General features: G+C 37.0%; 1 protein-coding gene across 1 annotated transcript in view; it reads right to left on the bottom strand.

Moving 5' to 3' along the window:
- The window catches only part of FMN1 (formin 1), a 480791-nt gene that overhangs the window by 14940 nt on the left and 442503 nt on the right, over positions 1-23348 (bottom strand). Inside the window, exons 16-17 of the mRNA XM_053711972.1 lie at positions 18303-18354; positions 16419-16568 (exon numbers count right to left, since the gene is read on the bottom strand). Of these exons, the coding sequence (XP_053567947.1) occupies positions 16419-16568; positions 18303-18354 (202 nt within the window). The remainder of the gene's footprint in view (positions 1-16418; positions 16569-18302; positions 18355-23348) is intronic.

A 23348-nucleotide genomic window follows, 5' to 3' on the forward strand; every position in this document is an offset into this window, starting at 1 on the left:
AATGTAAAATAGTAAGAATTCACAGGACTACAATAAACCTCGACAAAACATATACAGAAAACACAGAGAAGCTGTCACACACTGGTAAGAAGTTCAGGATGATTGCTGTCCGACGCCTCAGAGGTGGCAGATAAGTCCGCTGCTTCTTAACTTATGTTTCCGGACTGCTGCATTCGCAGCTTGATAATTCGGCCCCTATAACTTAGTATGGTGTGAATAAGGAAATCTACATTAGGTGGTAAAAATGTGCAGTGAATATAAAGCTGCTTTAATTAAATGCTTTAGCAAGACCTCATATTTAACTGCTCAGGATCCAGTAGAGTGAATACTGATCTTAAACATAGAAACACTCAGTTGGTCACCCAGGCATCATGTATCACATACTGTACACTTTGTTACAGTGGTATCTGGAGCTGTCTCTTATGTTGTTTTGCATGAGAATAGAGCACATTATTTAGTTTCCAGAAGCAATCTACAACTGGGACAAGATATTCAAGATATTGATCAAGCTTGAATGTAAAATAAGGCTTTATTTCTCTTATGTTATTTCTATTAAAAAAAATAATAATAAAAAATATATCTATCAATGTAGAGGTTCTAAACACTACAATGGAAGTGCAATTTTTTTCTGCTGTGAAGCAATTTCTTTTACAAAAATGCAATCCATAGTGTCATTTTAAGAGTCACTTATTTTATGGCCACCACGTTCTTAAACAAAGGAAACATTTGGAGAAATACAAAGTTTAGTTTCCATGGGTGAACTGGTGGTTTGAACACTGGCCTCAGCCTCTTCTAGGTACTGTACACTATTTTGTTTAATGCAGTGGCTTTGACCAGAAAAGTATAATTAATGAAACATGTAATTCATAAGCACTTATAGAGACCCCACTGTTAAAACATTTAAAGAACCAACATAACCATTTCCACACATTATGGCACACTCTTCATTTCTTTGCCTGTAAGTGGGTGGAAATTAACTTGTCTAAGAAACCTTTATCATTATTATAATCAAAGGCTGATTCTGATTAAGGTAGAAAAGCTGGACATGGGTCAGGTGATCCATGTTCAGATGTAGCCCCAAGGGGCCTCTCATGTTGACTTTATTGGATAACCAAACCTTGCACTGCCAAAACAATATAATGAGGATCATCCTGGAAACTCAGTCTTTTGGATCACTCTTATCTTGGAACTGTGGTTCACAAAAACATTTATCATCTGTGTTGATGCATCACATTGTGACTATTTTGTAGAACTGACAGAAGAAATTCCATCTTGAAGTGAGGCACCTTCACATTTTCAGAGTTTTGGTATCTACCATATGATGGAAAACCCCTCCTTTTTAAGGACAATAAGGAGATTTGTGTAAAAAGGTGTAACAGGATTATGATGAGACATTGCTGTTCCTATTTCATGCTACAGCTTTCCATATGTATGTGTTGTGTTTATTGCTTGTGACTCTGCCCTACTGACCCTACTGAGGTAACCCCAAAGATCACAGGGTTCTGACCATCTTCACACAGGAGCACCAACCTGGCTTTACCATATCAAGGGGAATTTTAAAAGTGAATTCAGAAGGAGTAACATTCAAAACCCTGCTCTCATTACAAGATCATATCATAATCACAAACACATTGTTATAATTAGTTTATAAACTCATTTACTTTGTAGGTCATATTTCCCCCCTGATAAAGACTGCTATAGCCAAGAAATCCAAAGCCTCTATTTTTTCGGCACCTCCATAAACAGCTATATTCAGAGTTTCACCATTGCTTAAACCATTCTTCCTTTTACGGAGGAAGAGCCTCAGGTAAATATACAGCTGATACCAACTGTCAAAACTCTTTCTTTACATCACAAAAATCTTACAGCATTATCATCTTAATCGCCTTCTTGGTTCCCTGATTGAGTACCAATCGGTTTGTGATTTCCTTTAAAGCTTTAAGGGTAGATTACAAATAGAGCGCAAATTAGTGCTCCCACTGGCTTATTTATTTCACTGGAGGTAAGCTTTTTGTAAATGTCGGTTAGAGAGTATTACAAGTTGAAAGTAATAAGTTTGCACATGAGCTCCAACTCAAAAAGCACAACTTTGAATATCGCGAACATGCGAACATATTTCCCCATAGACTTAATGAAGCTCGAAAATTGGAAAAACTAACACCCTTGCTTTTGTGCAAACCCAATAGAATATTTCAGATTTCAGTGTTCTTCACATAGCAGAATATGTTCTATATTATTCTTAAATATACCTGTATATATGTTATTTTTTTTGTAAAATATATTTTTATACTTATATATATGATTATATATAGGTATAGATATATACAGATATATATATAGGAATATCTATTTAAACATACTTAGAACATATTCACATATGTGCAGAACATTGGTATGTGAAGTATTTACAGTAAACACACAAATACTTTATTAAATATGAATATTGCATAAATATGATGTTTTCAACTGCAAAGGACTCCAATGAACTTGTATATATGTCTATGTATGTGTATACATATGTATTTATGTGTTTACATGTGTATATATGTCTGTAAATACATATATACACATATAATCACATAAATACATGTGCATAAATATTCATATTCAGACATGTGTTATACTATGTATGTATCTCTATGTTAAAGCCCTTTTTTTCTAACATCTGAGATCTCATATGTTTGAGCCCATATAACTTTTTTATGCCATATTTTTTTGTAATAGCTTTTATTAGACAGTGTTATGAATGTAACTGTAGTGTACAATGTAAATTAAACTGCGCTCAAGCGAACGTGTTTACTTTCAACGCGTAATACAAGCGTTACTTCCGACATGTGCAAGGAGCCGCGCTAAACCCCTTATGGCTCACGCACAACAGTTAGCACTTCACTTGTAAACTAGCAAGACATGTTTAACCCCTTAACGACCGAGGACGTGCAGGGTACGTCCTCAGAAAAAAGGCAGTTAATGCCTGAGAACGTACCCTGCACGTCCTCGGTGTGGAAAGCAGCTGGAAGCGATCCTGCTCGCTTCCAGCTGCTTTCCGGTTATTGCAGTGATGCCTCGATATGGAGGCATCCTGCAATAACCTTAAATGGCCATCCGGTGCAGAGAGAGCCACTCTGTGGCCCTCTCTGCACCGGACATCGGTGGCCGGTAACGTTGGTGGGTGGGAGCTGACTTGGGAGGCGGGTGGGCGGCCATCGATGGGCCGGGTAATGTAGAGGGGGGCGGGATCGGGGGCGGGGGGCGCGCACAGGCGCGCGCAGGTGCACGCCGGGCGGCAGGCGGGCGCGTGCACGGGGCGGGAGCGGGTGGGAACCGCTACACTACAGAAAAGACTGTGCTAAAAGTTTCAGTGTAAAGCTTTTTATTTAAAAAAAAAAAACAGTCAAAGGTATCTAGGAGGGGGTAGGGGTTTGTTCTTTGGTGGGTAGGGGAGCTACACTACAGAAAATGGGGAAAAAATAAAAAAGCAACTGTTTTTTTTATAAACTGGGTACTGGCAGACAGCTGCCAGTACCCAAGATGGCGGCCATTAAGGCAGAGGGGGAGGGTTAGACAGCTGTTTGGTGGGGGATCAGCCAGGTTGGGGGCTAAGGGGGGCTCCTACACAGCAGCATATGTAAATATGCTTTAAAAAAAAAACCAAAAAGCCTAAATATATATTTTATTTTAGTACTGGCAGAGTTGCTGCCAGTACTTAAGATGGCGGGGACAATTGTGGGGTGGGGGAGGGAAGGGAGCTGTTTGGGAGGGATCAGGGGGTCTGATGTGTCAGGTGGGAGGCTGATCTCTACACTAAAGCTAAAATTAACCCTGCAAGCTCCCTACAAACTTCCTAATTAACCCCTTCACTGCTAGCTATAATACACGTGTGATGCGCAGCGGCATTTAGCGGCCTTCTAAGTACCAAAAAGCAACGCCAAAGCCATATATGTCTGCTATTTCTGAACAAAGGGGATCCCAGAGAAGCATTTACAACAATTTGTGCCATAATTGCACAAGCTGTTTGTAAATGATTTCAGTGAGAAACCTAAAATTGTGAAAAATTTAACTTTTTTTTTAATTTGATCGCAATTGGCGGTGAAATGGTGGCATGAAATATACCAAAATGGGCCTAGATCATTACTTGGGGTTGTCTACTACACTACACTAAAGCTAAAATTATCCCAAAAAGCTCCCTACATGCTCCCTAATTAACCCCTTTACTGCTGGGCATAATACACGTGTGGTGCACAGTGGCATTTAGCATCCTTCTAATTACCAAAAAGCAACACCAAAGCCATATATGTCTGCTATTTCTGAACAAAGGGGATCCCAAAGAAAAATTTACAATCATTTATGCCATAATTGCACAAGCTGTTTGTAAATAATTTCAGTGAGAAACCAAAAGTTTGTGAAAAAATTTGTGAAAAAGTGAACGATTTTTTGTATTTGATCGCATTTGGCGGTGAAATGGTGGCATGAAATATACCAAAATTGGCCTAGATCAATACTTTGGGATGTTTACTAAAAAAAAATATATACATGTCAATAGATATTCAGGGATTCCTGAAAGATATTAGTGTTCTAATGTAAGTAGCGCTAATCTTGAAAAAAAAATGGTTTGGAAATAGCAAAGTACTACTTGTATTTATGGCCCTATAACTTACAAAAAAAGCAAAGAACATGTAAACATTGGGTATTTCTAAACTCAGGACAAAATGTAGAAACTATTTAGCATGGGTGTTTTTTGGTGGTTGCAGATGTATAACAGATTTTGGGGGTCAAAGTTAGAAAAAGTGTGTTTTTTTCCATTTTTTTCTCATATTTTATAATTTTTTTTAAAGTAAATTATAAGATATGATGAAAATAATGGTATCTTTGGAAAGTCCATTTAATGGCGAGAAAAACGGTATATAATATATGTGGGTACAGTAAATGAGTAAGAGGAAAATTACAGCTAAACACAAACACTGCAAAAATGTAAAAATAGCCTTGGTCCCAAATGGACAGAAAATGGAAAAGTGCTGTGGTCATTAAAGGGTTAATATCGAATAAAATATAAAGCACATAATGATGTACAGATAATAATGTAAGTCATATAATGTATTGTTCTGGTGCAAATCCCTATTGCAACCCCATAGTCAAAATAACAGGTCTTTATAAAGAGTTTAAAAAAAATATCCATGCTACATAAAAAAATCTAGAAGCCAAATCAGATACATACATTGATAATATTGTCTCTGCAATAGCACAGAAGCAGAACTCAAACATATTTGAATTCTGTGTGAAGAAAATTTGTAACCTATTCTCCTACCAAGCCTAGTGTTAAAATGCTTGATTGTTTTCATCATCAAGCTATGCAGCAGATTATGGTTATTAGGTTTCTCGTATGCAGTATTGCCACTCCAACCTCAATAGCGCAGTGATGGTGCCAGAAATGTTGTTAACCCTCACCTCAACCTTAATTCTAAATCTCTAAACCTAACTCCATTCTTACCCCCAACCCTAGCTCTGATACCTAACTTAAACTCCACAATTTACTCCAACCCTAAACCATAATATCCAAATCTAACCCCCACTCTAAGACAAATCTCTAAACTTAACTCTATAACTAACTCCAGTCTCTAGCCCCAACCATAACTCGAATGTCTAATCCAAAACTGAACAACTAACTCCAATCTCTTGCCCCAACCATAACCCCAATGTCTAACCCAAACTCAACAACTAACCCCAATCTCTAGCCCAACCATAACCCCAATGTCTAACCCAAATTCAACAACTAACCCCAATCTATAGCCAACCACAACTCCAATGTCTAAATCAAACTCAACAACTAACCACAATCTCTAACTCCACTATACATATAATCACTAAACCTTACTTCCACCGTAACACCAATCTCTAAACCTAACTCTAATCTCTAGTGCCAACCAATACCTAACCAAAACTCAGAAAATAACACCAATCTATAGCAACTATACTGAAATCTAACTCGGTGTGTAATATCCTGGCATCAAAATTGTGAGGGGAAATTTCCCATCAACTAAATTTCAGCTGTATTCCCATAAAATAACAACACAGAGACTTCAAGTAGAAAACAAATGTTGTATATATTATAATATACTTATACTATTAGTGTTTAATTGAAAAACTCAAACCCATGCTAAAGTGTGGGCATCCGACACCTAGAACAATTACTCTAAGGTTAAAGTTTGTAATAAAAATGTATTTGTTGCTAACATATCTCCTTTTTGCAGATTACACATTATTTCACTAAAGTTTTCTCAAAACTCCCCATCACATAAAATAATTTCTCCTCGTCCCTTGTGCTTTGCAGTATTTAGGAACATATGTTTGTCAATAGCCTGAGGTATTTAGCATGGTGCCACTAATCCCATACCTAGTGTCTGCAATGCAAACACATTTTTTTCTTTTGTATTAACCAGCATAACCCCTCTGATCCATTTTAGAATCTTCCTAAAGAATAACTGCTTATCTTCCTAGAAAATTAACCCTGACAACAGAGACTCTTGTTTTAAAAAAAATAGAACAATGAAACTGAAGAAACTCAGGAGTAATATTAATTTGTGTCAGGACACAGGTTTATGTGTTCCTACACAGATCATCCTGTGCAGCTCTCTGTCTCTGTGAAGAAACAGCTGGAAATCTATAAATTGTGCTTGCCCCGTCCTATGGGTTCCCTTCTCTGTGTCTGCACTTACATTTCCCAGAGGAGCAGGAGCTATTAACTGCATCTGGTTGTTTTTCCTACCACACTGCTTTAAATATCGAAAATCTTCTAATTGATTTATTTAGTCAATAAAATAAATGCCAAAGCAGTATGTTACTTAGTTTTTAGCTGCACTCTTGAATGAGATGTCACAAAAGGAAGGAGTATCCTAAAGGAACAAAGAAATAGCAAATGGTTTTCTAAACCCACTATAAAGAAAAATTAAACAGGTTCTTTTTTTTTTTTTACCTGATTACTATTTTAATTTCACTCACTTTATATACAGTATGTTTGAATTGATGTACTGATTAACATTTAAAATAAAGTAATGCTGCTTTATTGCTTGCTGGTTGATCTGATGGAATGCTGATCAGTTTTAAATAAAGTTACACTGCTTTATTGCTTGCTGTTTGAGTTGATGGAATGCTCATCAGTTTTAAATAAAGTTACACTGCTTTATTGCTTGCTGTTTGAGCTGATGGAATGCTGATCAGTTTTAAATAAAGTTACACTGCTTTATTGCTTGCTGTTTGAGCTGATGGAATGCTGATCAGTTTTAAATAAAGTTACACTGCTTTATTGCTTGCTGCTTGAGCTGATGGAATGCTGATCAGTTTTAAATAAAGTTACACTGCTTTATTGCTTGCTGCTTGAGCTGATGGAATGCTGATCAGTTTTAAATAAAGTTACACTGCTTTATTGCTTGCTGCTTGAGCTGATGTACCGCTGACCAGTTTTAAAGGAACACGAAACCCCAAATTTTTATTTTATTATTCAGATAGAGAATACATTTTTTTTAAAGTTTCCAATTTACTTCTATTATCAATTTTTCTTCATTCATTCATGTTATTCTTTGTTGAAGAGATACCTAGGTAGGTAGTGTGCACATGCCTGAAGCACTATATGACAGCAAATAATGCTGCCATCTAGTGCTCTTGCTAATGTATACCATTGTTGCAAAACTGCTGCACACTCCTGAGCTTAGATCCCTGCTTTTCAACAAAGGATAAGAAGAAAATAAAAACATTTGATTATAGAAGTAAATTAGTGTTCTTGGCTTAATATGTCCATTGTGTGATTGATATAGTAAGTGTACTGCACATCGGCCAACTAGGCAGTCTAAGAGTTAAACACAAAAGCCCCACTGATCTTGATGATTTGCCTGAGTACTTTTGGGGAATTTTTTCCATCAATGCCAAAATATCCTAATCTGCAGCAGATGATGTTCTAGTTACAAACTTGGGATCTGCGTCACTTCTGACATCTGTTATGTGCAATACATTAATCTAAATTATTAATTCCTGAAATATACATAAAGCACAACTTTTGACCACTGCACGGAACCCCAAACTGAAAATACCAATACCACTAAGTGCTGACCAGAACACACAATGCTGTTTTCTCTCATTACTACCCAACACAGCAGTGTGCAGTATTGCCCAGGATTAATAGCAAATCCCTAATGTTAGATCTGATGACACAATCTAAGATAATATAATGATAGTGAGCTATAATAAACAATATGAAACTGACAAGCATTTATTGTACAATAGCCCTGATTCCAACCCATCTGAATGTATGTACAGAGTCATGTATGGGAGATCTGGGGATATTTGTCTGCTGAAAGCCACCTGAATTACATTTATATCATGCTCACACATAAAACATATTCCAAAACTGTATCGTAATACGTTTTAATATCTTATTTTACAGACTGTTTCTTTTCACCTTGGTTTATAAATCATTGTATAATGCTTTACTTGTACCTGATGTTATGCAATTTCATATATAGTTCTAAGTCTATTTGTATTTATGGTTAGCTAGATTTTACTCATTTCAATATCTATAAAGAATCTGAATTAAAGGGTCATTATAGTGGAAACAATGACATGTTCTAATAATTGTATGTAAATTTAACAGTGGTGACCCTGCAACTCTATGTTTTCAACCCCCACAAATGGGTTAAACACATAGTTAAAGTACTGTGCGGAAGTCACAATGAACTGCTGGTCCCCAGCAGAAACTGCTGCTGACCCAATCAAACCAAAATAATTACAGCATGTCAATTCCACTATAAAGGCCCATTAAACTTAATCTATTCACGTGTAGATACACGCCTCGGTACAAGCTCACGGTGACCGTTGCACTAGAGAGACCCCATACAACACATAGCACCACAATTATAGGTTAAAGACTGCTCAATCCTAACATTAAAAAAGAGCTCAAAAAAGAGCCTTTAAGAAAGCCCTATACGGGCGAAACGCGTTAGGTGTAGCATTAGAGCATTGTGAGCTCTTTTTTAATGTTAGGATTGAGCAGTCTTTAACCTATAATTGTGGCGCTATGTGTTGTATGGGGTCTCTCTAGTGCAACGGTTACCGTGAGCTTGTACCGAGACGTGTATCTACACGTGAATAGATTAAGTTTACCATACAAACAAATAACGGCAATGGTACCTGCATGATCTAATTTTTACTATACATCCACCAATCTTTCAGTAATAATATTCTTGTAAACTTTAATTAACCCACGCACAACCTGTATAGAATTGATAATAGCAAGTTACCGGCACTTATTTAATTATGCAGCTGTTGCATATGGGTTTATATTTATACGGCCTTTTGCTATGAAATGTAAGACCAGCAAGCCTAGATACTACAAATACAGCTGACGATCTCAGTGCACTACAAGGCAGACGTTAGAATAATTCAGTTACAACAAAAATTACAATGAACGAACATAGTATATTAAAATACTGGTAGATATATAACTACCAAATAACGTGGTAAACAACCTGATACACTTCGGAGGAACTAAGTTCAGCTTAATCACCAATACTTTATGTTATGTGTATCAATGCTGGGATATAACTTTTACAGCGACACTCCTGTTGCTTAGACATACAAAGCAATTTGTTACATAAACCAATAAAGTATTATAAGTATACATATACATTGTTGCTCTTGCCAGAGAACTCATGTTGGGTATGATATGTAAAAATTAAAGTTGGAGGAACCAAGTTGAGTTTTATCACTAATACTTCAGGTTATGTACATCATCACTGTGGTACAATTTATGCAGCGACACCTTTGCTGCTCAGAGATATAAAGTAATCTAATAGATGCACTAATAAAGTGACACAAACATACATATATAGTGTTACTCCTACCAAATAACTTATATTGGGTACGATATGTAAAAATTAAACTTATATATTAACCAACATTCCAGGTTATTTACATTAATACTGTGGTACAGCATCAAAAGTGAGACTTTATGCTTAACAACACAGACATACAGACAGATATACACACTCTTATTTCCGCCGGACATCACATATAACTGAGTTGGTTTTTATGAATAGTACTCGAATTATATACTATACCACATAGGTATAAGAGATATATACATATCACTATACCTCCCCTAGTATTTTGTTATTTTGGCAGTATTTAACACTCTATTTACCATCTAAGTAACTTTACTATACAATATATATTTATTATCTATTATACTTTATTGTGTATATCGTTTAGTCATATCTGACCTACCCAAACTAATCTACACAGGTATTCTATACCACAGTTATTACCTCAGAAGTCCCTATATACTGTGAGGAACCACGTTTATCCACTGTAATATACAACAGCATATCATCACAGAGAGGTTATTATACTAATCTCCTCTACGTCTGTCACAAGGTGACAACCTATAATTGATTGTAAGAGAAGATTACCCTATCTGAATTTTATTACGTTACACCCTTACTCACACACATTACAACCATAGTGCCACACAGACTTATGTATAGAGTTTACCTTAATAAATATCACTTGGGCTATTATACCCCAAAAGCCTATTAATTTAATTATATTAAGGAATCCATACACTGACTACTCAATCCTAGGTTTTTAACCGTACATGTCCCCCCTCTCCCCATTTTTTATTATTGTTTAATAAAGGTTATGTTTTAAATACAAGAATTTAACTCCGCTCGTGGTTCAGGATAGTGAGTGCTGACACTGCATTCTTTCGTGGAAGTGGCTTTACCACTTCCACATTCAGTCTAAATATAATTTTTGTGCGGAGCACCCCTCCCTTTATTATCACCAAAACCTTAAGTTGTAATTAAATATACACAACTATTGTATATATACTAGGGAGTTTGTCCAAGTGTAGTGCCATTGCTCAACTCGATCTCCAAAAAATATATATATACTGTATATATATATATATATATATATATATATATATGCACACACATTGGAGCCCTTAGGAGAAAAGTAGATGAAAACATGGAAAAGCATATTTTTGCAATATATATATATATATATATATATATATATATATATATATATATATATATATAGTTCCTCCAAGAAGCAGGCAACTCACTGGTCTTTGCAGTAAAAATCCAAATTTCTTACTTCAGTTTAAAAAACAAACGTTTCGGCACTGCATTGTGCCTTTGTCAATGTTACACAACAAGAATATACAAAAGCAGAGTGCAACTAAGCACCCGAAATCAGATGCACCGTGGCATTACATATGGTATGATTGTGCAATCCCATCCATGAAGTTATATATATATATATATATATATATATATTTAATACAGTGTTATACTGTGAATTTACTGTAAATATTTCACATTCCAATGTTCTGCACATAGCAGAATATGTTCTATTTATTTATAAATACATATTCCTATATATATAAATATATATATATATATATATATATATATATATCTATCTGTATATCTATACCCATATATAATCATCTATATATACAGAGGTATATACTAAAGTAACAAATGACCTGTTATCAGCTAAAGCAAAAGGCCACTACTCCTTACTGATTCTTCTTGACCTGTCCGCTGCCTTTGAAACAGTTAACCATCCTCTCCTCCTAAAAATACTACATTCATTTGGCATCCAAGACACAGTCTTCTCCTGGTTTGCCTCATATCTCTCAAAATGCTCGTTTTCAGTTTCCTTTAACAACATATCTTGTGATCATATGCCTCTCTCAGTTGGAGTGCCACAAGGCTCTGTCTTGGGTCCCTTGCTTTTCTCTCTCTATACATCCTTCCTTGGAAAACTTATAACCTCCTTTGGATTCCAGTACCACTTATATGCTGATGATACCCAAATCTATCTTTCCTCTCCTGATATCTCTCCCTTTTTACTCAACCAGATTTCCAATTGCCTCTCTGCAATTTCCTCTTGGACGTCTAAACACTACCTCCAACTCAATCTGTCGAAAACTGAGCCGATTCTTATCCCCCCCCTCTTCGAGACACCCAACACCTGACATTTCTCTGATGGTTGGAGACTCTATTCTCAACACCTCACCTCAGGTCCGCTGTCTTGGGGTTACACTTGACTCAGAACTCACATTCAACCCAAATATAGAAGCACTTACCAAATCCTGCCGTTCACACCTACGCAACATTTCCAGAATTCGTCCCTTCCTTACTCAAAAAACTACAAAAATACTTATTCATTCCCTCATTTTGTCACGCATTGATTATTGCAATCTACTTCTAAATGGCCTTCCAAAACACCGCCTCTCCTCCCTCCAATCTATTATGAATGCTTCTGCTAGACTCATCCACCTAAGTTGCCGATCTACATCAGCTGCTCTGCCTTGCCAGTCTCTACACTGGCTCCCCATACACTCCAGAATACAATTTAAAGTATTAACCCTAACTTACAAATCACTCAACAGTCTAACTCCAAACTATATTTCCTCTCTCATCGTGAAATATTCCCCATCCTGTCCTCTTCGATCAACCTCTTACCGAAGTCTCTCCACTCCTGTTATCTCTACGTCCCACTCACGTATCCAAGACTTTGCACGTGCTGCTCCTGTTCTCTGGAAATCTCTAACCTGCTCCATAAGACTGTCTCTAACTTTGTATAGCTTCAGACGCTCCTTGAAAACCCAACTATTCAGAGAGGCTTATCATCTCTCCTTCATCTCTCATCCTAACCAAACTAATGAACTGCCTGACTTACTGCTGCAACGACAACCGATGTGACAAGCTAACCCCCAACCTTATGTCTCTGCACCCTAAACATGTAGACTGTGAGCTCTCTGGAGCAGAGCCCTCTTCCTCCTGTACTAGATTTATTTAGTGTTGTTATATTTTGTATTTTATCACAAATCCTTCTAATTGTATATGTGAAAAACATTGGAATGTGAAATATTCATATTTTCATGTCTGGTTAGCGCACTTGAGAATACGCAATCGGGTTTGCGCGCAAGTAGGGTGTTAGGTTTTTTACACTTTTTTTGCTCTATTGACTTCTATGGGGGAGTATGTTATCGCGTGCATGATATTCTAAGTTCGGCTTTTTATGTGCATCGGGTTAGCGTGCAAGCAAAAACTGTTTACTTTCAACTTGTAATATGAGCGCAACCCGGCACACGAAAGAAGATTACTTTGTAGCAGAGTTGGGGCTCAAGTGGTAGAATTAAATACTGCTCCACTTGTAATCTGGCCTTCAATGTGTACAACTAGCTCCCAATAGTGCATTGCTGCTCTTTCAACAAAAGATACTAAGAGAATGGAAGAAATTTGATAATAGAAGTACATTTTAAAGTTGTAAAAAATTGTATGCTCCATGTGAATCTCGAAAGAAAAAATTTGGGTTTCATGTAACTTTAAGTGTTCCTTACTTGAAAGAACACTGCAATCATTTTTTCTTTCTATATTTCATTAGAAATAAACTATATTATTTGCTCTAATATGTTAGAACATTTTATTATTGCACTGTTGCTTGTATATAACTGTGTATTTAACCCCCAACAAAAGGATTACACACATAGCTAAAACCAGCTCCAGAGCAGCAATACATTATGTACATCCTTTTTGGAGACTTGGTATTGATACAGTTAAATTGGTGAAGACATAGCCCCTATCATTTGAGTAGATGGACACATGTATCACATAGAACAAAGTATAGCTCTGTGTTTTATATTGGGTATATTTTGTATTAGCTAATGTACTTCATTCTCTTGGCATCCTTAGTTAAAAATTATACCTAGGTAGGTTCAGGAGCAGCAATGCACTAATGGGAACTAGCTGGTGATTGGTTGCTAGACATATATGTGTCTTGTCATTGGCTCACCAGATGTTTTCAGCTAGCTCCCACTACTGTTGTTCTCATTTTTATTTAGGTTTTATGTCCTTATGAGTCTGTACTTTAGATAGGAATATATAGTTAGACTAAAAAGGTATTTAGCTTCTGATCTGCTGTCAGTATCTATCATTCTCTTTTTCCAGATTTATGAACATAGCTAATACAATGTGCGGTACCCTTTTATTTATTTTCAATTCTGCATCATTGTCTCATATTAAAAATAGTATTTTTTTATAAACTGTGTCCTTTATAACATTATACCAGGGCACATTCCTTGTGTAGAAGCTATTTCACTGTTTGTTTTTTAAATGAAACTGCATGAAAGGAGTCTAGGAAATTCTACATCTGACGTATTCTCCTACTGAAACATTTTTTTTAATAATATTTAACACACCTTGCTGTAGTTTTCATGTAACCCTGTCCTCTTTCTACACATCCTATAGCCTATTTTACTTATGTATATTGTTAGTATTCAAACTATAGTACAGATAAATAAATTTAAAAAAATGTGTAGTCCAATAGTGAAACATTTTTGGTGGTTGTTAAAGGGACACTAAACCCAATTTTTTTATTTCATGATTCAGATAGAGCATGAGATTTTAAGCACCTTTCTAATTTACTCCTATTATCACTTTTTCTTTGTTCTCATGCTATCTTGATTTGAAAAAGCAGTACTGTAAGCTTTAGAGCTGGGCCATTTTTTGTTCAGCACCTGGGTGATTTGTGGCTAAATGTAGCAAACCAATCAGCAAGCTCTACCAAGGTGCTGAACTAAAAATGGGCCGGCTCCTAACCATTTATTACTGCTTTTTCAAATTCAGATGACATGAGAAAAAAAGAAAAATTGATAATAGGAATAAATTAGAAAGTTGCTTAAAATTGCATGCTCTATCTGAATCATGAAAGAAAAAATGTGGGGTTAGTATCCCTTTAAACAACTTATATGTGGTTTTACTCTACTTATTTTCATTTAAATAATGGCTAATGTATCTTTGTTTATTTAATATAAAAAAGTGCAGGTAAAAAAAAATCTAAGTATCTATGACATCAAATACAGATTCAAATAAGCTAGAAAATAATAAATAGAATAAGAATTCTAATTGTGTTATTCATGAGGACGTTTTCTACTTTATTCCTGTGTAGAAACAGATAAAACATTAGGAGCTAGATTACAAGTGGAGTGGTATTTAACGACCCCACTCTCGCGCTAACACCGCTAGAAGTTTTTTGTGCGCGTCAAGTTGCGCTTGTAATAGACATTGCAAGTTGGAAGCCAAACTGCAAATATCATGAACGTATTAACGTATTCCCCCACAGAAGTCAATGGAGCAAAAAATATACATTCCAATCTTCTTCATAAATACATATTTCTACATTTATCTGATGTTTTTTTGGTAAAATATATATTTATACCTATATATATTCATGATTATATAAAGGTATAGATATATATACAGATTTTGAACTACGTGGCTGCAAAGGGCTCCAATGCACTTATATATATATATATATATATGTGTCTATATATATGTGCATATGTATTTATATGTGTATATATGTCTGTAAATACATATATAAATACATATGTACAAAGATATTAACATATACATATAAATACATATGCATATACATATTTAGACATGTATATTTATGTATCTATATATTAAAGCTCTTTTTTTTTAACAGCTGAGACCTCATATCTTTGAGCCGTTTCAACTTATTTATTAGATAGTGTTATTATGAGTGTAACTATACTTTTAAATGAAATTTTAATGTGTTTTGTGACACTTTTTTGTTTTGTGAAACAGTTAACCAGAGACCTGAGGACGCACTATCCTGACGCGCTTTAACTTTTAATTGTGCTCAAGTGATTGCGTTTACTTTTAAGCAGCAGCTATAAACCCCTTTTCGCTTGCGCGTTACTGTTAGGGCACCACTTGTAATCTGGCCCTAAGTAAATAAGCAGATAAAAAATACCTTTGTATTGAAACTCAATTCACAGAATATGAAGCTGCTCAAAAGTGATCATATAATATATGGCTGCTTAGCTCTGTTAATAGAATATGCGGCTGCTTAGCTCTTGTTACACAATCTAAAGTTACTCCGCTTTGATCTCGCAATATGAGGCTGCTTAGTTCTGAACACTTAACATGAGGTTGTTCATAGCATATCCTAGTATATGTCACTTCTGAGCTCTTGCTGTTGGGACTAATACTAACTCAATCTATGTAACCCAGACACCAAAGGGAAAAAAGACAGCACTGAAGGCAGGGGATCTGTTCCAAATTAGCTATGGTCTCCTTTCTTTTTACTAGCAAGTAATTGGAAGCGGTAAAGAAAAATATAACTTATCGGATCTGGCGTGTTTATCTTTTCGTGAGGACAGACGGCCGCTGCCGAGTTCCCTTTAGAGCCCTGGGGGGGAATCACCTTCCCTTCATGTCCATTTGATAGAAAAAGAAAACAAAGGCGCCTGTGGAATGGTTTAGTGTAATTTGTGTGTCCCAGATGCTGTGTAATGCAAGGAAGGGCCTTGATTGAAAACGTACCTTTCTGTGGTGAGGGTCTTGCTCTCTCGTTTCCACACACTCTTGAAGTCACCGCAGAATTCGTACCACACTGCAAAGAAGGAGTTGGGGTTGATTTCCTTCTCACCGGCCTTTGGCTTCAACCCAAAATATCCAACTGTTTCTTCAAAGCTGAGAGTGGGAAGAAGAGCTGTCAGCAAACAAGATCCCCCAGGGAGAGGATATGTTCCCCCCTGCTCGACTTACCCTCCCCTCTCGTGTCTGTAGAAAGACACCAATTCTTGCAAAAACTTCCTACCATAACATACTGAGCTATATCTTTAATCTTATTTCCTTCCCCTTTATCCAGAGCAAGGGATAATAGAAAAATGATTATGTAAAATCAAATAAAAGTAAAGCCCCTAAATTTGGAAATTAGAGAGAAAATATATGATGTGTTTGGATAGCCTCAATGTAAAAACAAAGGTGAAGCAAAATGGAAAAGGAGAGCTTAAAATAATATTCTTCATGTGGATAATCAGCAGGAATATTGTGAAGACAGGAAAATATACTATCATCCATATCGAAAGGTGCCCCTGGGAGCAATGCTTTTTGTACACATGACCTGCACATCATTTTTAAAATGGTGACTCTGACATCAAAAGAGTGACCCCAGCTGGTGCTTATGCTTATAAATAAGTAGTAAAATTAGAAGGGTGGGGAATTTGCCTCCTTTTGTACACTAAAGGCCCAAATATGATTAGATTACAAAAAATCCATTGAGCTACTCATTGCTAACTTTTCTTACCCATTATTATTTTGAAGGAGATAGAGGATACTTAAGCACTTTGTGAACTAAAGGCTGCCCTTAAAGGGACACTCAACACCACTTATTTTTGTATACAAATTGTGCTATGTTCCATGCTCCCTAAATAGCCCACAAAAAGTAAAATCAATAACCTAAGTTTTTAAAATGCTGCACATTGAGTATATCAGCTATTTGATTTGCAACATCTGGATGTTAATAATTTACTTTTTGACTTCCTTATGGAGCGTAGGACAAGCACCATTTTTACAAAAACACAAGACACAAAGACTGGACTCTTTTTACAACCCAAATTATAAACGTTCAGTTCTTGCATATGATTTTGTTATATTGTTTGAAATAAAACTCTTTTATTGCTTCATGTACATACAGATCAGTTTATAGTGTGCTATTACACAACATTTTAAGAATAATAAATAGTAATACCAGAATAGAAGAGAGTTTTTTTTATTTTTGTATTTATTTTTTATTTTTAAATATGGGGACTTCATTTTAATATATTAATTTTAGTATGAGGTGTTATGTAAATGTAATGTTTATTTTTTATCATATCTGAGGAAGGGGTGAAGACTCCGAAACATTATGTATTGAAGGGACAGTCTACTCCACAATATTTATTGTTTAAAAAGATAGATAATCACTTTATTACTCAGTGCTCAGTTTTGCATTACCTCTGTGATTACCTTGTATCTAAGCCTCTGCCGACTGACCCCTTATGTCAGTTCTTTTGATTGACTTGCATTTAGCCAATCAGTGCTGACTCCTAGGTAACACCACAGAAGTGAGCACAGTGTTATCTATATGGCACACATCAACTAGTGCTGTCTAGCTGTAAAAAAAACTGTCACAATTCAGCCTTTAATGGCTTAGAAATTAACATATGAGCCTACCTAGGTTTAACTTTCAACAATATATAATTTATGCAGTGTGGGGATGTAGTAAGGGGTTTCCTGTTAGTTTACACAATTCTTTAATTTAATTTTTTTTATATAATTTTAGCTACCTGCTCTTGAATTTGCTAAGAGAATGCTACATTTGTATTTATTTTTGTATTAATTGACTCGGGGTGTGACTGCTGTTTTTGTATGTATTTCCATTACCTGCTCTGAGCTTTACTCAAATTGTTTTCTTCTGTTTTATGTTCTTCTTTTGCTGAAAGCAAGAGAAACAGTAGTTGAAAACACATACAGTATATACAGTACAGTATGTATGCATGTGTGTGTGTGTATATATATATATATATATATATTTGTAACAAACACCAAACACACATATACAGTACAGTATGTATGCATGTGTGAGTGTATATATATATATATATATATATATGTTTGTAACAAACACCAAACACACATATACAGTACAGTATGTATGCATGTGTGAGTGTATATATATATATATATATATATATATATATATATTTGTAACAAACACCAAACACACATATACATGTACAGGTATATAAGTTTAACACAAATATATTAGGTATATATAGAATTATATAAATATAATGGAAGGAACAAAATTAAAATGCACATAGATGAATTACACATTTGGATAGAAACCTATCTTTAACACATATCTATTGGCAAATTGCTTCTAGTAAAAGTTATCATTGTTTTAGTGTTAGCATTTTTCTAATCACGTGCATGTGAAGTATAACTAGATTTTCTCAGTGCACCAGCATTTAAATACTGCAGTCAGTGGGGCTTTTATCATGTCAGCAATGATGCAAATTGAGTCATTAGAAAACGATACAAGTGTCTTAGGTTCTCTGTGCAAGTGTGGGGATTAAAATACTGGTGCATAGAGCATACCTAAATACACTCTTGAAATAGCTATAACTTTTACTAGAAGCAATTGTGCTAATACAAGTATATTGCAAAAAGGAAATTTATGCTTACCTGATAAATGTATTTCTTTTACGATATGATGAGTCCACGGATTTCATCCTTACTTATGGGATTACGCCTCCTGGTCAGCAGGAGGAGGCAAAGAGCACCCCAGCAGAGCTGTATATATAGCTCCTCCCTTCCCTCCCACTCCAGTCATTCGACCGAAGTTAGGAAGAGAAAGGAAAAGCCAAGGTGCAGAGGTGACTGAAGTTTAATACAAATAAAGACCTGTCTTAGAAAATGACAGGGTGGGCCGTGGACTCGTCATATCGTAAAAGAAATAAATTTATCACGTAAGCATAAATTTCCTTTTCTTTTACAAGATATGACGAGTCCATGGATTTCATCCTTACTTATGGGATACAATACCAAAGCAATAGGACACGGATGAAAGGGAGGGACAAGACAGGAACCTAAACGGAAGGCACCACTGCTTGAAGAACCTTTCTCCCAAAAACAGCCTCAGACGAAGCAAAAGTATCAAATTTGTAAAATTTGTAAAAAGTGTGAAGAGACGACCAAGTTGCAGCCTTGCAAATCTGTTCAACAGAAGCATAGTTTTTAAATGCCCATGAGGAAGCCACAGCCCTAGTAGAATGAGCCGTAATTCTTTCAGGAGGCTGCTGTCCAGCAGTTTCATATGCCAAACGGATGATACTCTTCAGCCAAAAAGAAAGAGAGGTAGCCGTAGCTTTCTGGATCCTACGTTTTACAGAAAAAACAACGAATAATGAAGATGATTGACGAAAATCTTTAGTCGCCTGCAAGTAAAACTTCAGGGCACGAACCACGTCCAAGTTATGTAACAGACGCTCCTTCTTAGAAGAAGGATTAGGACACAAGGAAGGAACAACAATTTCCTGATTAATATTCTTATTAGAAACAACCTTAGGAAGGAAACCAGGTTTGGTACGTAAGACCACCTTATTAGAATGGAAAATAAGATAAGGAGAATCACATGGTAACGCAGAAAGCTCAGAAACTCTGCGAGCAGAAGAAATAGCAACCAAAAATAAAACTTTCCAAGATAACAACTTAATATCTATGGAATGCATAGGTTCAAACGGAACCCCTTGAAGAACATTAAGAACTAAATTCAAACTCCAAGGAGGAGCAATTGGTCTAAACACAGGCCTGATTCTAGTCAGAGCCTGACAAAAAGATTGAACATCTGGAACATCTGACAGACGTTTGTGTAACAAAATAGATAAAGCAGAAATCTGTCCCTTTAAGGATCTTGCTGAGAACTCTTTCTTCAATCCCTCTTGGAGAAAGGATAAAATCCTGGGAATCCTAACCCTACTCCATGAGTAGCCCTTGGATTTGCACCAATAAAGATATTTACGCCATATCTTATGGTAAATTTTTCTAGTAACAGGCTTACGTGCCTGAATCAAGGTATCAATGACCCAATCAGAAAACCCTCGCTTAGATAAAATCAAGCGTTCAATCTCCAAGCAGTCAGCTGCAGAGAAACTAGATTCGGATGATGGAAGGGTCCCTGAATGAGAAGGTCCTGCCTCAATGGAAGCTTCCAGGGCAGCAGAGAGGACATGTCCACCAGATCGGCATACCAAGTCCTGCGAGGCCACGCAGGAGCGATGAGAATCACTGAAGCCCTCTCCTGTTTGATCCGAGCGATCACCCGGGGAAGGAAAGCAAACGGTGGAAACACATAAGCTAGGTTGAACAACCAAGGCACTGCCAAGGCATCTATCAGTTCGGCCTGAGGATCCCTGGACCTGGATCCGTATCTCGGGAGCTTGGCATTCTGACGAGATGCCATAAGATTCAGCTCCGGTCTGCCCCATCTGAGAATCAGGGTGGCAAAGACCTCCTGATGGAGTTCCCATTCCCCCGGATGAAACGTCTGTCTGCTCAAAAAATCCGCTTCCCAGTTGTCCACTCCTGGGATGTAGATTGCTGACAGATAACAAGAGTGAGCCTCCGCCCACTGAATTATTTTGGATACTTCTGTCATCGCTAAGGAACTCCTTGTTCCTCCCTGATGATTGATGTAAGCCACAGTCGTGATGTTGTCCGACTGAAATCGAATGAACTTGGCCGAAGTCAACTGAGGAAAAGTCTGAAGCACATTGTATATTGCTCTCAATTCCAGAATATTGATTGGAAGTAGAGACTCCGACCGAGTCCACACACCCTGAGCCTTCAGGGAATTCCAGACAGCACCCCAACCTACTAGACTGGCATCTGTTGTCACTATTACCCATGAGGGTCTGTGAAAGCACGTCCCTTGGGACAGATGATCCGGCGACAACCACCAAAGAAGAGAGTCTCTTGTCTCCTGATCCAGATCTATCTGAGGAGACACATTTGCATAATCTCCATTCCACTGCCTGAGCATGCTCAGTTGTAGAGGTCTGAGATGAAAACGAGCATACGGAATGATGTCCATAGCTGCCACCATCATTCTGATTACCTCCATGCACTGAGCCACTGATGGCCGAGGATTGGACTGAAGGGTTCGGCATGTATTCTGAATCTTTAACTTTCTGACTTCCGTCAAAAAGATCTTCATGGATACAGAGTCTATTAGAGTTCCCAGGAAAGGAACCCTTGTCTGTGGAATTAATTAACTCTTTTATGCACAATCTGTTTATTTAGAATAAAAACACTCTTTATGCACAATAAAAACAACTGTGCCTTTAAGATAAAAGAAAAGCCTTTGCGCAGCCCACTTGTGTGGCTGAAAAACACTTATAATTGTGGCCTTGCAAAATAAAGATCGCAGTTATACGTATACGTGAGTAATTAACTAACTCCTAAAGGATAATTGCACTTGCAAACTTATCTATTTCAGATTTGATCACCTCGCCACAGCTCTGTTGCGGCGCTTACCTACCCCCTCTCTGAGACAAAGGAACGTCACTCGTGCAGCAGAGTGTCTAGACCGCCTGCGTTCTAACTACCCATGCGGTCCAAACAGAACACCAGAGCCAAGCATCCGATCGACTCCCAGACAGGCACTGCGCTGCTTCTACTTGCGCGCGAATGAGTGCCCCTCCCATCGTGGGCGTGTCAAAGCGGGACTCCCGGGCAGCTCATAATTGTCTATGAAAACACACAAAAATAGAGCCACCGGAGTATCGTTGCACCTCATAAAAGTGCCCCACATGAAGCCAGTCCCCCAGTAAAATAACACCTCACACTGCCATGCCTATAATTATACCAAGCATAATAAACATTATGAGATCCGGAGTTCACTCCAAGAGCCCCCAGCGTCAGCCCACACATAAAAAGGGTTAAAACAGTGTAAATTTCTACCACATTAATCCCTAATGACCCCTGCCTCAAGCAGTCCTCTCTGTTTACCCCCAGTCATATCCTGCTCTGAGATATAATAGGGCAGAGACAACGGTCATCATATAGAGAGACACAGTCCTTTCTGAGGTACCAAGTGTCACAGAAATAAAGACTGCACATACCCCCATGTTGAGTAACAACATGACTCGTCCCACACGGCAAGAGGTCCTTCATCTCCTCCAGGAATCTGTGGGAACAAACTGGGTCTTAGATAAAACTTGCTAAGACCATATTCATCAGGGCAGCCCTCCTTGGGAGTCATAGAGGACGAATGTAATCTGCACAAACCCTATAGCTGTACCCTGAGTATAATAGTACACACTGGCACCATTTGAAAATAATAAACTCTTTATTGAAGAATCTAAACCAACACCTTACTTTACCTCTTCCTATCACTAACACAGGCAAAGAGAATGACTGGAGTGGGAGGGAAGGGAGGAGCTATATATACAGCTCTGCTGTGGTGCTCTTTGCCTCCTCCAGGAGGCGTAATCCCATAAGTAAGGATGAAAACTGTGGACTCGTCATATCTTGTAAAAGAAAATGCTTTTTCCCCCAAAACTGAAATGCACCTGTGTGCATTTAAATTTTGTCTGGAATATCCCTTTAAATATAATTAATAGAAGTAGTTATTAAGTCACTGTATTAACAAATTCTGCTAAAAACCCAGGTCATGGTCACAATGGCTACTTCCTATCTGCAGAATATTATTCATGGATAGCACACAACACTAAGGTTAAGGTGTTTTTTTTCTTGATTACTCTTGTCTTAAAATGTGAGGCAAGGATCCCCTCAGTTAGCTAAGTTATTGTTCGAGATGAATTTTAGCTAAATTTGTTAAAAAAATAAACCTGTACAAAATTATATTTCTTTTCTTGCCTGGCTTATGAGCATATGGATCACAAACTAATTGCCATAATGACCGTT

Source organism: Bombina bombina, chromosome 1 (genome assembly GCF_027579735.1).
Source record: "Bombina bombina isolate aBomBom1 chromosome 1, aBomBom1.pri, whole genome shotgun sequence".
Taxonomy (NCBI): domain Eukaryota; kingdom Metazoa; phylum Chordata; class Amphibia; order Anura; family Bombinatoridae; genus Bombina; species Bombina bombina.